A 14,641-nucleotide genomic window follows, 5' to 3' on the forward strand; every position below is an offset into this window, starting at 1 on the left:
ACAGTCACAACCTTACATGGAACAACTGACTGGTTCAAAATTGGGAAAGGAGTATGACAAGACTGTATATTGTCACCCTGCTTATTTAACCTCTATGCAGATTTCACTATGCAAAATGCTGGGCTGGACGAATCACAAGCTGGAATCAAGACTGATGGGAGAAGTATCAACAGCCTCAGATATGCAGATAATACCATTCTGATGCCAAAAACTGAAGAAGAACTAAACAGCTTCTTTTTTTATAAAAAAATTATTTATTTATGGCTGTGCTGGATCTTTGTTGCTGCGTCTGGGCTCTTTCTCTAGTTGTGGTGCACGAGCTTCTCATTGCAGTGGCTTCTCTTGCTGCAAAGCAAGGGCTCCAAGCACGGGCTTCAGTAGTTGTGGCTGTGGGCTTCCAGGGTCTAGAGCACAGGCTCAATAGTTGTGGTGCACCGGCTCAACTGCTGCCAGGCGTGTGGGATCTTCCCAGATCAGGGATCGAACCTGTGTCTCCCGCACTGGCAAGGGAATTCTTCACCACTGAGTCACCAGGGAACCCCTAAACAGCTTCTTAATGAAGGTGAACGAGGAGAGTGATCTCCTATTGACTGGCTCTCAAAACAGTTCAAATGGATTTACCTGTCGCACACGGGAAAACACTTGGCAAGGACGTGTCTCTGGTGGCCCAGTGGTTAAGAATCCACCTGCCAATGCAAAGGACATGGGTTCAATCCCTGGCCCGTGAAGATCCCACATGCTGAGGGGAAACTAAGCCTGACTGGCATCAAGTTAACTGTGCCCACATAACCTAGAGCCCATGCTCCCCAACAAGAGATGCCCACACACGCCGCATCTAGAGAAGGCCTGGGCACTGCAACAAAGCCCCAGCTCAGTCAAAAAAAGTAATGAATTTTAAAAAATACTTGGCAGAGGGTCCTGCATCTAGAAAGTTCTAAACAGAAGGCGCTATAACTATTACTTTCCAATCTTTTGAGCACGTGACATTACAGGTTGTTCTTAATCCTCACACACCCATCAAGACCAGGCTTTCTAGTCCCTGTTTGGCAATGAGGAATCTAAGTCTCAGAGAGGAGGAGTGATTTCTCTGAGGTTGCACAGCTCTGAAGTTTGCTTTTACCCCGTGCTTTGAAAGATAGGATGGGAGTTCCCTGGTCTCCAGTGGCTAAGAGTCTGCGCTCCCAATGCTGGGGGCCCGGGTTCCACCCTTGGTCAGGAAACTCAATCCCACATGCCAAAGCTAAAGATCTCACAAGACTCAGCTAAGACCCAGTGCAGCCAAACAAATAAACAAAAATTTTTTTTAAAAAAATTTAAAGAAAAACAAGAGGACTAGATGTATGGTGATGACCAAAGGGGGGCTCCCCTATTTCCTGGATGTGTCATCTAATTTCTCTGAGTCCTCCTTTCATGCGCCAGTAAAATAAGAGAGAATCATCAATGCTGTCTAGGTTTTGATGATCCTCTCCTATTTTACTGTAAACCTGCTGCAGCTGTAAACCTAGACAGTATATTAAAAAGCAGAGACATTACTTTGCTGACAAAGGTCCGAATAGTCAAAGCTATGGTTTTTCCAGTAGTCATGTACAGATGTGAGAGTTGGACCATAAAGAAGGCTGAGTGCTGAAGAATGGATGCTTTTGAACTGTGGTGCTGGAGAAAACTCTTGAGAGTCTCTTGGACAGCAAGGAGATCAAATGAGTCAATCCTAAAGGAAATCAACCCTGAATATTTATTGGAAGGACTTCTATGGAAGATGAAGCTCCAATACTTTAGCCACCTGATGCAAAGAGCTGACTCATTGGAAAAAACCCTGATACTGGGAAAGACTGAAGGCAGGAGGAGAAGGGGACAATAGAGGATGAGATGGTTGGATGGCATCACTGACTCAATGGACATGTGTTTGAGCAAGCTCCAGGAGATGGTGAAGGACAGAGGAGCCTGGTGTGATGCAGTCCATGGGGTCACAAAGATTTGGACATGATGAGTGACTGGACAAGAACAACAGCAATGCTACCACGAAGGCTGTTGGCAAGGAATGAGGGGTGCATGAGGCCAGGCATTGAAAAGCTACCTTGCTGGGGACATGGTTTCAGCTTAAGAAATAGTAAAGGTTGCTGCTGCTGCTCTTGTTATTGTTGAAGGAGATAATAACAGCAGGCTTATTATTGGTACAGATGCTCCAAGCTCAGCTGCCTGCAGAATGAAGGCAGGGGTTCTGAATGTCCTTGAGTGTGTAGAATGGGGACACAGTGATGGGCGGTGCCTGTGACTAATAAGCTCCAAGTGGCTCCGGAGTCTCTGATAGAATCAGAGCCCAAGTTTCCCAATCACCGGCCCCACCCAGACTCCAAGAGTTGGGTGAGGCACCCACCTGAGATTATGGCCAGTCCTGAGCTCTCACACACCTGAGCTGGACTGCTTGGGTCCCAGCCCCAGAAGGTGACTTCACTTCAGTTCAGTCATTCATTCACTCATTCATTTGCTCAACAATCACCCACCCCTTCAGTACTGTCTATGTGCTCAAGGACACTGTTGTTGTTCAGTCACTAAGTTGTGTCTGACTTTCCTCAACCCCATGGACTGCAGCACACCAGGCTCCCCTGTCCTTCACTATCCCCCAGAATTTGCTCTAACTCATGTCAATTGAGTTGGTTATGCCATCCAACCATCTCATCCTCTGTCAATCCCCTTCTCCTCTTACCTTCACTCTTTCCCAGCATCAGGGTCTTTTCCAATGAGTTGGCTCTTTGCATCAGGTGCCCAAAGTATTGGAACTTCAGCTTCAGCATCAGTCCTTCCAATGAATATTCAGGGTTGATTTCCTTTAGGATTAACTGGTTTGATCTTGCAGTCCAAAGGACTCTCAAGAGTCTTCTCCAGTCTCCTGCATTAGCAGGCGGATTTTATTTTATTTTTTTAACCATCTGAGCCATCAGGGAACCCTCCCTTCAAGAATATTACCAGCGTCTGAAACAAAGCCCCTGGGACTTCCCTGGTGATCCAGTGGTTAAAACGCCACACTTCCACTGTAAGAGGCATGGGTTTGATTCCTGGGCAAGGAACTAAGGTTCTGCATGCCACATGGCATGGCCAAAAAAAGAAATAAAAAAACCCCAAAGTCCCTCCCTTTACCAGGTATCCAGTCAGAGTTTGAGGGTTATTCTGTGCCTCATTTTCCTTCTCTATAAAATGTAGGCCTTGGGACTTCCCTGGTAGTCCAGTGGTTAAGAATCTGCCTATCAGTACAGGGGTTCAATCTCTGGTCCAGAAAGATCCCACATGCTGAGGAGCAACTCAACTTGTGCGCCACAGCTACCGAACCCACACGCCCTAGAGCTGGTTGCTCCGCAGTAAGAGAAGCCATTGCAATGAGACGCCTGCACACTGCAACGAGAGAGTAGCCCCCACTTGTCACAACTGGACAAAGCCAGAGCAGCAACGAAGACCCTGTGCAGCCAAAAATAAACAAATATTAAAGAAAAAACCCCACAGACCCTATCTCTGAGCACCACGGTGAGGACGAGAGAACTGAGTGCTACAAGACCGGGGGGGTTGGCAGTTTTGTTCACTGCTGCCAGCCCCCAGTGTCTAGAACAGTGCCTGGCATGCAGTAGGTGCCCAGGAAATTTTTGTAGAGAATAGTGCATGCAAAGAATATGTGTCAGGGGAATTCCCTGGTGGTCCTGTGGCTAAGACTCTTGGCTAAGACTCCCAAAGCAGGGGGCCCAGGTTTGATCCCTGGTCAGGGAACTAGATCCCACATGTGGCAAATAAGAGTTCACACACCACAACTAACAGATCCTGCATGCTACAACTAGCACCTGATGCAGCCAAATAAATAAAAAAATTTTTTTAAAAAGAATATGTGTCAATAGTGCATACATGGGCCTGGCACTTGTGCAGTGTGCCATGGGGCAGCTATTATTCTAGAATGCTTTGCTGTTTGGATCATCAAAATCTGGCACGGCATCTGGTAAGTGGATGTGGCTGGATTCCTTAGGGCTGGAAGGAGGAAAGGGAGAGAGATGGGGGAAGGGAAGGAGGAGATGGAGGAGGGAGGAAGGAAGGAAGGAAGATTGACTTGAATTAATGCCTCACCTCATCTCAGCCTTTCTCATTTACCCACCATCCTGGGCTAAAACCACAGCCCCTGGACTTCTCTGGTGGTTCAGTGGCTAAGAGTCTACACTCCCAATGCAGGGGGCACAGGTTTGATCCCTGGTCTGGGAGGATTCCACACACCGCTGGGCCACTAAGTCTGAGCCGCAACTACTGAGCTCAGAGCCGCAGCTACTGAAGTCCACGCTATAGAGTCTGTGCTCTGTAACAAGAGGAGCCACCTCAATGAGAATCCTGTGCACCACAATGAAGAGTAGCCCCCACTCATCACAACCAAAGAAAGCTCATGCGCAGCAATGAAGACCAGAGCAGCCTAAAGAAATATTTTTTTAAAACATGCTTCTTAAAAAATAAAAATAAAAAATAAAATAAAACATGCTTCTTTCCAAGGCACAACTTCACCTACTGTGACTTCCATGAAGACAGAAAACACCTGTTTTATCCTCAGCTGTGTCACCAATGCCTTTCAAGTTGGGCACCCAGTAGGCACTCCAGAAGAATTTGTTGAATCAATCAAATCAAGAAACATGGCTGGGGGAGGGCAGGAGGGATAAATTATAGTTTAAGATTAATAGATATGTACTACTGAATATAAAATAAACAACAAGGTCCTACTTTTCAGCACAGGGATCCATACTCAATACCCTATAATAAACCATAATGGGAAAGAACATGGAAAAGGATTTCCCTGGTGATCCAATGGTTAGGACTCTGCATTCTAACTGCTGGGGCCCCGGGTTTGATCTCTAGCGGGGTAGCTAAGATCCCACAAGTAGTGTGGCATGACCAAAAAAATGTGTGCGTGTGTGTATTCTTTATATATATATATATATACTTCATATGTATTCTTTGTGTGTGTGTGTATATATATATATATCCCTTGGATTCTCCAGGCAAAAACACTGAAGTAGGTTGCATCTCCTGCATTGCAGGCAGATTCTTTACCCACTGAGCCACCTGGGAAGCCCCAGCACTCCACAGAAACCCCCTTGTTGCATAGGTGCTCAGTCCTCTGAAGCAGGAAATGGCAACTCACTCCAGTATTCTTGCCTGGAAAAGTTCACAGACAGAGGAACCTGGCAGGCTACAGCCCATGGGGTCCCAAAGAGTCGGACATGACTAAGCACCACGCATGAACTTGGTAAATATCTGCTGAATAGGAGGAATGAATGAAAGAGTTTTTCTTCCCTAGCACATACCACAACCTGGCACCCTATACCGTTGACTCTTGTTTAGTGCTTCCATCTCCCAGGACATCAACCCCACCGCCCATGTGTGCATGCTCAGTCGTGTCCAACTCTCTGTGACCCCATGGACTGCAGCCCACCAAGCTCCTCTGTCCAAGGGATTCTCCAGGCAAGAATACTGGAATGGGTTGCCATTTCCTCCTCCAGGAGATCTTCCGCACCCAGAGATTGCACCCACATCTCCTCTGTCTCCTGCATTGCAGGCTGGTTCTTGACCTGCTGAGCCACCGGGGAGGACCCATTCCAGCCCCATGAGAACAGGCATTTCTGTCTGCTTTGATCACTGCTGTATCCCTAGAGCTGGAGCAGTGCCTGGTTCCATCAGTTTCCGATGAATGAGGAGGGAAATAAAGGGGTCATTTCAGTCTACCCTGGCATCAGTTCCAGGAGGCCAGCAGGGTGGGGTTCACCAATGCCTGTTTCTCCAAAGGAGAAGAGAGATCCAGAGGGACCTACTGAGTCTGGGCCCAGGCTGTAGCAGGGGCATTCTCATCAGTTTCAGGTGTGCAATTATTCTATTCATGGCATCTGCTCTCCCCGAGGGCAAGAACCATGCCCTCCTCGGTTTTTGTCGGGCCTGGCATACCAGAGATGCTCTGGAATTAATTGCTGCTGCTATGGGAATTCCCTGGCAGTCCAGTGGTTAGGACTCGGCACTTCCACTGCCAGGCATAGGTTCAATCCCTGGTCCCTGAAACTACTAATATAATCCTCCAAGATGTGAGAAGAAGCGAGAAAAAAAAAACAAAGGAAAGAAATTGCTGTTGCTGCGAATGTTGAGGAGAAGAAAGGCAGAAGAGGGAGGTGTGGTTTTGAGCTCATGGGACCTGTCAGTCACAGCCAGGTGCTCAGAGAGGGGTGGGCCTTGCGCCTGGGTCACACAGCATCCAGGGAAGAGAGAGATGGGAGTTATTAGCGCACTGCAGAGGCCAGCCATGCCAAGGTTGTCAGAAGAGGAGGTGAGGAAGCTGATGGAGGTGTGGGCACTGCAGCTGGCAACTTCCTGGCTCTTATCTCCCCATCTGTTTGATACCCACTCCCCACTAGACTCCCCCTACTCATTCCCACCTGCCCATGCAGGTCCTCACAGCAGGCACGCCATCCCACTGCTCTGGATCTGAGCATCCGGGAAGGAGTTTTCTAGGGAGGATGGGATGCAGAGCTTCTGAAACTTTGGCAGGATCCCAGGGAAGAAATTTCAGCAGCACAGCTGCCTCTGGGAGTTAAAGGCAGTGCGGAGCCTTGAAACATTGCCCTACACCACTTGAAACTCTCCCCAGGAGGCCACCAAACCAAAGCAAACAGGCACCCACTGGGGTGGCCCACGCACCTCGACTTCCCCCCACGCTCATCCTATCCCAACCCCTCCCACACCCCCACCACACTCTGTCCCAGCTGGACCACACGTTCAGACTCCTGGCCAGACTGTGAAACGCAATCAGGTGTCCCAGCCACCCCCACATTGTGGAGTCCCCCATGCTCCCAATTCTGCCATGGCTCCCCAGTGCCCCCAAGAAGGTGCAAGGATTCTTCCACCTGGCAGCCTTGTCTTGGTCTCTGGAAACCTCACCAGCCCTTTTTCTCACCTTCCGTCCCTCCCCCTCAGGCAGGCAGCCTAGGTGCTGGCTTCCGGGTACCAGTTCTTGTCTCTCACCTCAAGACCTTGGCATATGCTGTTTCCTTTGACCCATCCACCTTAGAGAATATCAACTTATTCCTTAAGCATCGAGGATCCCCCCCACCACCAAACGGAGGCGTCACACCCCACCCCATGGTTCCCCACCATTACTTCCGGAGCCCTGTTTCTCCCTTAGTCACGAGCTAACCATGGGGGTGGGAGGAGTCCATTCCTAATTCTGAACCACCCCCTCCACAGCCTGGGGGCCCTAAGCCTCTCTGGGACCTGGAATCACCCAGCACAGGGTGGTTTACAGCATTTTTGCTGAATGGATAATGAGTCAATCGATGAATACAGGATAAATTTCAAACACTCCAACTCAGTATTGAAAACGTCATCTTTGCTTTCCCCTGGTGGCTCTGTGAGTAAGAATCCACCTGCCAATGCAGGGGACACAGGTTAGATCTGCAAAGATTCCACATGCCACAGAGCAACTAAGCCCCGTGGGCCACAACTACTGAAGCCTGAGTGCCCTAGAGCCCGTGCTCAGCAAGAAGAGCGACCACGATGAGAAGCCGGCACATGCACACAGCGATGAAAGAGCAGCCTCCGCCTGCTGCAACTAGAGAAAGACGCTGAGCAGCAACGAAGACCCAGCACAGCCAAAAATAAAATTTGTTAATTAATTTTTTAAAAAACCTTCATCTTTATCTGGGCCCATATTTTGGGCACAGAGACACACTTTCCCAAACTGGTTGTCCCTCTTTTACTTCCAGAACTTAGCACATCACTTTCTTCTCTTCTGCTCTCTTTCCCAGACTCCTACCTGCCTCGGTGAGCTCCTATTCTTCCTTCAAAACCCAACTCCTAGGTGCCCTCCTCCATGAAGCCTCCAGAAACCTGAGCCAAGTCCTCCAGCACATCCTTCTTCTATACCCTGACTGTGGTGGGCTGGGCCCTGCCTCTACCAACCCCAGGCTCACAGCTCCTTTCCAGAAGATCAACAAGAAAGCAAAAGATTCTTCAGAGAGCACTGTTTTCCAATTATAAGTTATGACTCCTAAATGGATTGTGAATGGATTTAAAAATTCCTTTCATGGGCTTTTCCTGGTGGCCCAGTGGTTAAGAATCCACTTTCCAATGCAGGGGATGTAGGTTAAATCCCTGGTTGGGGAACTAAGATCTCACACACTAAGGGCAACTAAGATCAAGTGCTGCAACTACTGAGCTGTGAGCCTGTGGGCACAACTAAGATCCGATGTAACCAGAAATAAATAATTAAAAAAAAAATTTTTTTTCTTTTACATCGTCTTTCATTTACATACCTAGATCAAAACATGCTTTTAAATAGCTGCTTAGCATTTTGACATGTATTCAGCACTACACAGATTGGTGAAAACTATTATGGCTTCTTTTTATTTTTTGGCTGTGCAGTTTACAGGATCTTAGTTCTCCAACCAGGGATTAAACCCACGTCCTCTTCCCTGGTGACTCAGATGGTAAAGAATCTGCCTGCAATGCAGGAGACCCGGGTGCATCCCTGGGCCAGGAAGGCCCTCTGGAGAAGGGAATGGCTACCCACTCCAGTATTCTTGCTTGGGAAATCCCGTGAACAGAGGAGCCTGGCAGGCTACAGTCCATGGGGTCGCAAAGAGTCTGACACAACTGAGCAACTAACACTTCCACTTCACTCTTCAGTAAAAGCGCAGAGTCCTAACCACCAAACTACCAGGAATTTTCTATGGCTTCCTTTTTATTCATTTATTTATTGCCACTGCAAATGTCCCAGAGATGACATTAAACACAAACTTTGCCAGCCATAGGGATTTTCTCTTTGGTGAAAGTTCCTACAGGTACAATGGCAGGGTCAAGGCTAAAGTTTATTTGTAAATTGATGTCTTTTAAAATATTTTAAAATATTTATTTACCTGGCTGCACCGGGTCTTAGTTGCAGCATTCGAACTTTTAGTTGTGGCATGTGGGATCTAGTTCCTGGACCAGGAATCAAACCTGGGCCCCCTGAATTGGGAGCACAGAGTCTTAGTTACTGAACCACCAGAGAAGTCCCTGTAAATTGATACCTTGACACAAGTTGTCAACTTGCTTGCAGGAGGCCACAGAATGTGAGTTTGCCCACATTCATTAAAAAAAAAAAAACAAAAAACTCATTTTTAACTCCTGATTTGAGAGGCCAAAGAGAAAAAAATATATTGTTTTCTATTTGGGCTTTAAAAAAGAAAAACTTCTTATATGAATAGGCAGACTACAGCCCCCTGAGTCAAATCCAGCCCACTGTCTTTTGTATGGCCCATGTGCTAAGAATGATGTTTACAATTTTAAAAGGTCACAAAAAGGGAATTCTCTGGTGGTCCAGTGGTTACGACTCAGATTCCATTGCAGGGAGCAAGGGTTCCATTCTTGGTTGGGGAACATCCCAGAAAGAAAAAAAAAAAAAAAAAAAAGCTTTCAAAAATTAAAACAAGGACAATGTCTTGTGACACGTGACAATTACTTGAAATTCACATTTTGGTGTCCACGAATAAAGTTTTATTGGCATTCAGCCATGCTCTTCTGTTTACATATCATCTTGGCTGATTTCTAGTTACAAGGGCAGAATTGAGTAGTTTTGAAAGAGATCATGTGGCTCCCAAAAATCCAAAACTACTGTCTATTTGGGCTTTCCAGGTAGCTCAGATGGTAAAGAATCTGCCTGCCAATGCAGAAGACAGGGATTTGATCCCTGGGTTTGATCCCTGGGTCGGGAAGATCCCCAGGAGGAGGGCATGGCAACCCACTGTAGTACTCTTGCCTGGAGAATTTCATGGACAGAAGTCTGGTGGGCTATAGTCCATGGGGTCGCCAAAGAGTTAGACATGACTTAGCAACTAAACAACACTGTCTATCTGGCCTTCAGAGAAAGAGTTTGTGGGGGCTTCCCTGATGGCTCAGTGGTAAAGAATCCGCCTGCCAATTCAGGGGACAGATTGGATCCCTGATCTGGGAAGATCCTACATGCTGCAGAACAACTAAGCCTGTGCACCACGACTGCTGAGCCTGTACTCTGGAGCAGCTACTGAGCCCGCATGCTACGACGACTCAAGTCTGTGCCCTAGAGGCCGTGCTCCACAGCAAGAGAAGCCACTGCAATGAGAAGCTCGAGTACCACAACTAGAAAGCAGTCCTTGCTCATTGCAACTAGAGAAAAGCCTCCACAGCCAAAAATAAATACATAAACTTATATATATATATATAAGGAGTTTGTGGATCCCTGAAGTATGTGCCTTATTAGCTATAGTGATGGGGTTAGGGAACTCAGAAGTGTGTTGGAGGAGAAAGTCTCTTCTATAACAACTCAGATTCAATTCCCCATGCCCGGATCTATTTGCCAAAGCCTTTTGAGTAGAATAAAAGACATCCTAGGGGATTCCCTAGTGGTCCAGTGGTTAGGACTTGGCGCTTTCACTGCCAGGGCCTGCTTTCGATCCCTGGGGTCAGGGAGCTAGGATCCCACAAGCTGCACAGCCAAAAAAGAAAAAAAAAAGATGTCCAAGGTAAATACTGTCTGGTCAAACTTCTGTTTCTGTCTGATAAGTATCCGGGAAGGCAGGTATCGGATGCTAATGATGTAGAAATCTCTGTCTGAATACGTGTCATGACCAGAATCGATTTTTAGACTTACAGCCTTGGCAAGTTATCTGCAGGCTATTCAATTTTCCACATTTAGAGACGGGCTGAGGGCTTCCCCGGCAGCCCAATGGTTAGGACTCTGTGCTTCCACTGCAAGAAGGCACAGTTCAATCTCTGGTTCAGGATCTAAGATCCTGCAAGCCCCAAGGCACAGCAAAAAAAAAAAAAAAAAGACAGGTTGAAGAAGAAGGATAGCATGGGTGGGAATTTTGCACAGGAGCACACGGATCCGGATGCAGCCCACACCTGAGCCAGCCCTCTCTCCATGCCTTCTGTGGGGTGGGGCTGGAGATGGAACTTTCTGGACTGCTGGGGAAAGCAGAGAGGAGGGTTCCAGAACCCCCAACCCTCTTCTCTGCCTATAGGCATTGGCATATTCAGCCCCCTCTCATTTTATAAAAAAAGGCCATTGAGGACCACGAACAGTCGGTACCTCAAAAGCTGGGGCAACCTCAGCGACACCTTGGTTCCCAAACTCTCATGTTCCAGCTCTGGAAAGTGGTGAGGTCAAAGGTAACAGAGTCAGAGCAACTTGGGTATCGTGGCACACGATACCTACCCCCTCTCCAAGAAAAAAACCTCTCCTGGATGTGTCAAGTTCAAATCCCACCTCTGAGTACCAGGGCAATCCTGGGCATATCCTTCAATCTCCCTGAATGCCTGTTTCATCACCTGGAAAATGGGATTAACTAACTCCATATACTATGCTTGCATGCTAAGTTGCTTCAGTTGTGTCCAATTCTTTGCAACCCCATGGACTGTATAGCCCATCAGGATCTTCTGTCCATGGGATTTTTCAGGCACTAATACTGGAGTGGGTTGCCATGCCCTCCTCTGGGGGATCTTTATATGTGGTGCCTAATTCCCAGGGAAGATTAAATGGGGTTTTTCAGGCCAAATATTTAGGACAATGCCTGACACACAGTAAGTGCTCAATAAAGGCCATTACATGCAAGATTGCATGCTCATCATTTATTGAGCATGTACTATGTGCAGGGCACAGAGTAAAGGATGTTTCCTCATTACCCACCATCCTGAGGGCTCCAGGAAACGTCCCCAGCACCCCACACAGGATGGCAGAGCCGCACGTGTCTTCGGTCACTCACATCTTTCAAACTTCAGTTAAATGCCACTGCCACTGACACATCCACACACAGGATTTTTGAGCTCTTTTGATGTGCCCCCACAGCAAGGGCTGGGGAAAGGATGACCAGTCATCCTGTTATACCTGAAACTGAAGGGTCTCCTGACATAAGACTTATGGTGCTGAAACCAAGACAGTCCCAGTAAACTGAGATGATTTAGTAACCCTGGGCTGAAATTATAGCTGAGAATAAAGTAGACATAACCACCTGCTCCAGGAAGTCCTCCCTGGTCCACCCCTCCACCACTGGCTCAGAAGCCACCTCTTGGCTTCTCTGAAGCTGCCTGTGCACCCCCCTTTAAAGCACCATCACCCTGGCTTGTGAATGCCCGGAGTAGCCTCTGTATCCTCCTTTCCAGGAGGGCAGAGAGGGCTCTTTTTCAGATCACTATTGCAAGGCTCATGCCAAACAGAGACAGTCTAATGAATGAAAGCCAGCAAGGCAAGCCTTGCCTAACAGATGAGCAAACCAAGGCCCAGAAAGGCGGGCCACTGGAGCAGGATTTCCCGGAGGTGGAGGAGCTGGGGCTTGAACCCCTGTCAGCTGAGACTTTGTCCCGCCGGCCCTCCCACCCGGCCCCTCACCGTGTTGTAGAACTCGGCCACCAGCTGTGAGTACTGGAAGTTGGGCTCACACCAGTCCACCTCGGAGCTCTGGTAGGCGAAGATGCTGGGCATCTTGACACCTCACCTGCCGCCCGCTGGCTGCGTCTGGCAGAGAGCAGCATCTGAGCCTACAGAGGGACAGGCCCAGCCAAGGCGGGGAGAGGATGGCGGGGTGCCCTGCAGCAGGCAGGTCGAGAGGAGGAAAAACCTGCTGGACGGCTCCCTGGTTGCACCAGGGACAGCCTGCCTGTGAGGTGGTGGCAGGTGCCCTGGGCAAAAGCAGAGGGGCTGGCACCATCCAGGGAGCAAGGGGGAGTGGGAAAGGGGCTTCCCTTCCCTGCTCCCTAGGAGTGGGAGTTAGGGAGACTGTTCTTGGAACAGTAATTTTAAATACTGGTGATGTTAGATCACTGTCCTCACTTCACAGATGGGCAAAGTGAGGCAGAGGGCAAGATCCTTTAAGGTGAGGACACCAAGATATGCACACAGGCAGGCTCCTGACTCCAAGCTTCTAACCACTACCCAGATGCCACCAAAGCTACACACCACAGCCTCCCAGACCTAGGCCAAGAGCTGCATGCCTGCCCCAATGGACTCTACTCAGCTCCCTTGGGGGCCTTTGGTGATAGGACCTCCTTTGAGGGCCTCAGTCTTCCTGTCTGGGCTATGGGAGACTGGGGTGGATTGAAACCATTTCTCTTGGGCAGACAAGACCTCAAATACCTGGAGGGTCTGAGTTTCCAATGAATGGGAGGAGACTGTGGAGTTCCAGGCCTGGGGTTCCCAGTCCTGACTTCCCAGGGCTGCGGAAAGCTCTGGTTTGAGAGTCAGACAGGCTTGAGTTTGAATTCTGAGTTCCTCCCATTCCTAAGCTGTGTGACCACGGGCAAGTGAATTTACTTCTTTGAGCCTCAGTTTTCTCACCTGTAAGATGAGAAATAATAGTACTTCCCTCTTAGGGATTCTGTGAAGATTTAATAAGCTGATATAGCATTTCCCTAGGGAGAACATTTTTTGGTGAGGTGGACCTGCATTCAGAATCACTTAGCTATGTGGTGAGAAATCTATTTACTCTTTTCAATTCTCAATAGTTACAGAAGAGGGGCTCAGTTGGTGCTAATATATGTTTATGCCTCAACATTTCATCCCTTTGTTTGATAAAAAGCCCTTCAGCAGGCAACAGTATCCAGCTGGACCATCTAGACATTATTTACTTATACTGTACTTATTTTAAAGTAAGTTTGTCTTCTAGCTGCTCATGGCCACTTTCCATTCATGGCAGAGTTCTTACAAGTTTCTTCTTAAGAATAAACTGACTGAAGCCTTATAATTCTTGCAGTGGTTACAAAAATCTATACAGGTGAAAAAAACTGCATAGACAGATAGGATAAATGCACAGACATGAATAATGACAAACTGTTGAAATCTGAATAAGGTCTATAAATCACACTAACATAAGTTAATTGGTTTTGAAATTGTATCATTATATAATATGTAACCCAGGTAAGAGAAATTGGAGAAATATGATAGAAGGATACAGATCTGTCTGTACACTTTTTGCAACTTCTTGTGCGTGTACAATTATTCCAATATAAAGAGTTTTTTAAGCAACTGGTTTGGGGTTTTCATTGGTGGATGAATAGCTCAACAAAACATGCTCCATCCAAGCAAAGGGATATTATTCAATGTTAAAAAGGAAGAAGATTCTGATACCTGCTGCAATATGGATGAACTCTGAGGATATGATGCTCAGCAGGAGAGAAACCTGTCACAAAAGGACAAATACTGCTTGATCCTACTCACAGGAGGTCCCTAGAGGACCTCAAACCACAGAGACAGGAAGTGGGGGCCAGGGGCTAGGGGCGGGGGGTGGGGAGTGGGTATTTAATGAGCACGGAATTTCAGCTTGGGAAGATAAGAAAGTTCTGGAGATGAATGGTGGGGATGGTTGCACAACATGTGAAGCTACCTAATGCCACTGACCTCAGGATCAAAATCGGTTAAGACAGGGACTTTCCTTGTGATCCAGCGGTTAAGAGTCTGCACTCCCAATACAGAGGGTACGGTTTCCATCCCTGGTTGGGGAGCTAAGACCCTGCATGCTGCAGGGTGTGGCTTAAAAAAATGAAGATGGTACATTCCATGTTATGTATATTTTACCCCAATTTTAAAGTAATTGATCTAGGTTTTTAAAGGGGGTGTTATTTGACAAAATAC

General features: G+C 47.6%; 1 protein-coding gene across 6 annotated transcripts in view; it reads right to left on the minus strand.

Moving 5' to 3' along the window:
* The window catches only part of ACER1 (alkaline ceramidase 1), a 55,507-nt gene that overhangs the window by 11,117 nt on the left and 29,749 nt on the right, over positions 1 to 14,641 (minus strand). For 2 of the 6 annotated variants that reach the window (XM_043466361.1, XM_043466356.1), the window contains exon 1: positions 12,404 to 12,559. The exons of 2 other annotated variants lie outside the window; for them this stretch is intronic. In XM_043466361.1, the coding sequence (XP_043322296.1) occupies positions 12,404 to 12,496 (93 nt within the window). In that variant the 5' untranslated portion in view covers positions 12,497 to 12,559. Of the gene's footprint in view, positions 1 to 621; positions 687 to 2,704; positions 2,724 to 12,403; positions 12,560 to 14,641 lie in introns of those variants that run through there. 2 more of the 6 variants (XM_043466358.1, XM_043466360.1) reach the window with 2 other exon arrangements.

The sequence above is a fragment of the Cervus canadensis genome, chromosome 4 (genome assembly GCF_019320065.1).
Source record: "Cervus canadensis isolate Bull #8, Minnesota chromosome 4, ASM1932006v1, whole genome shotgun sequence".
Taxonomy (NCBI): Eukaryota; Metazoa; Chordata; class Mammalia; order Artiodactyla; family Cervidae; genus Cervus; species Cervus canadensis.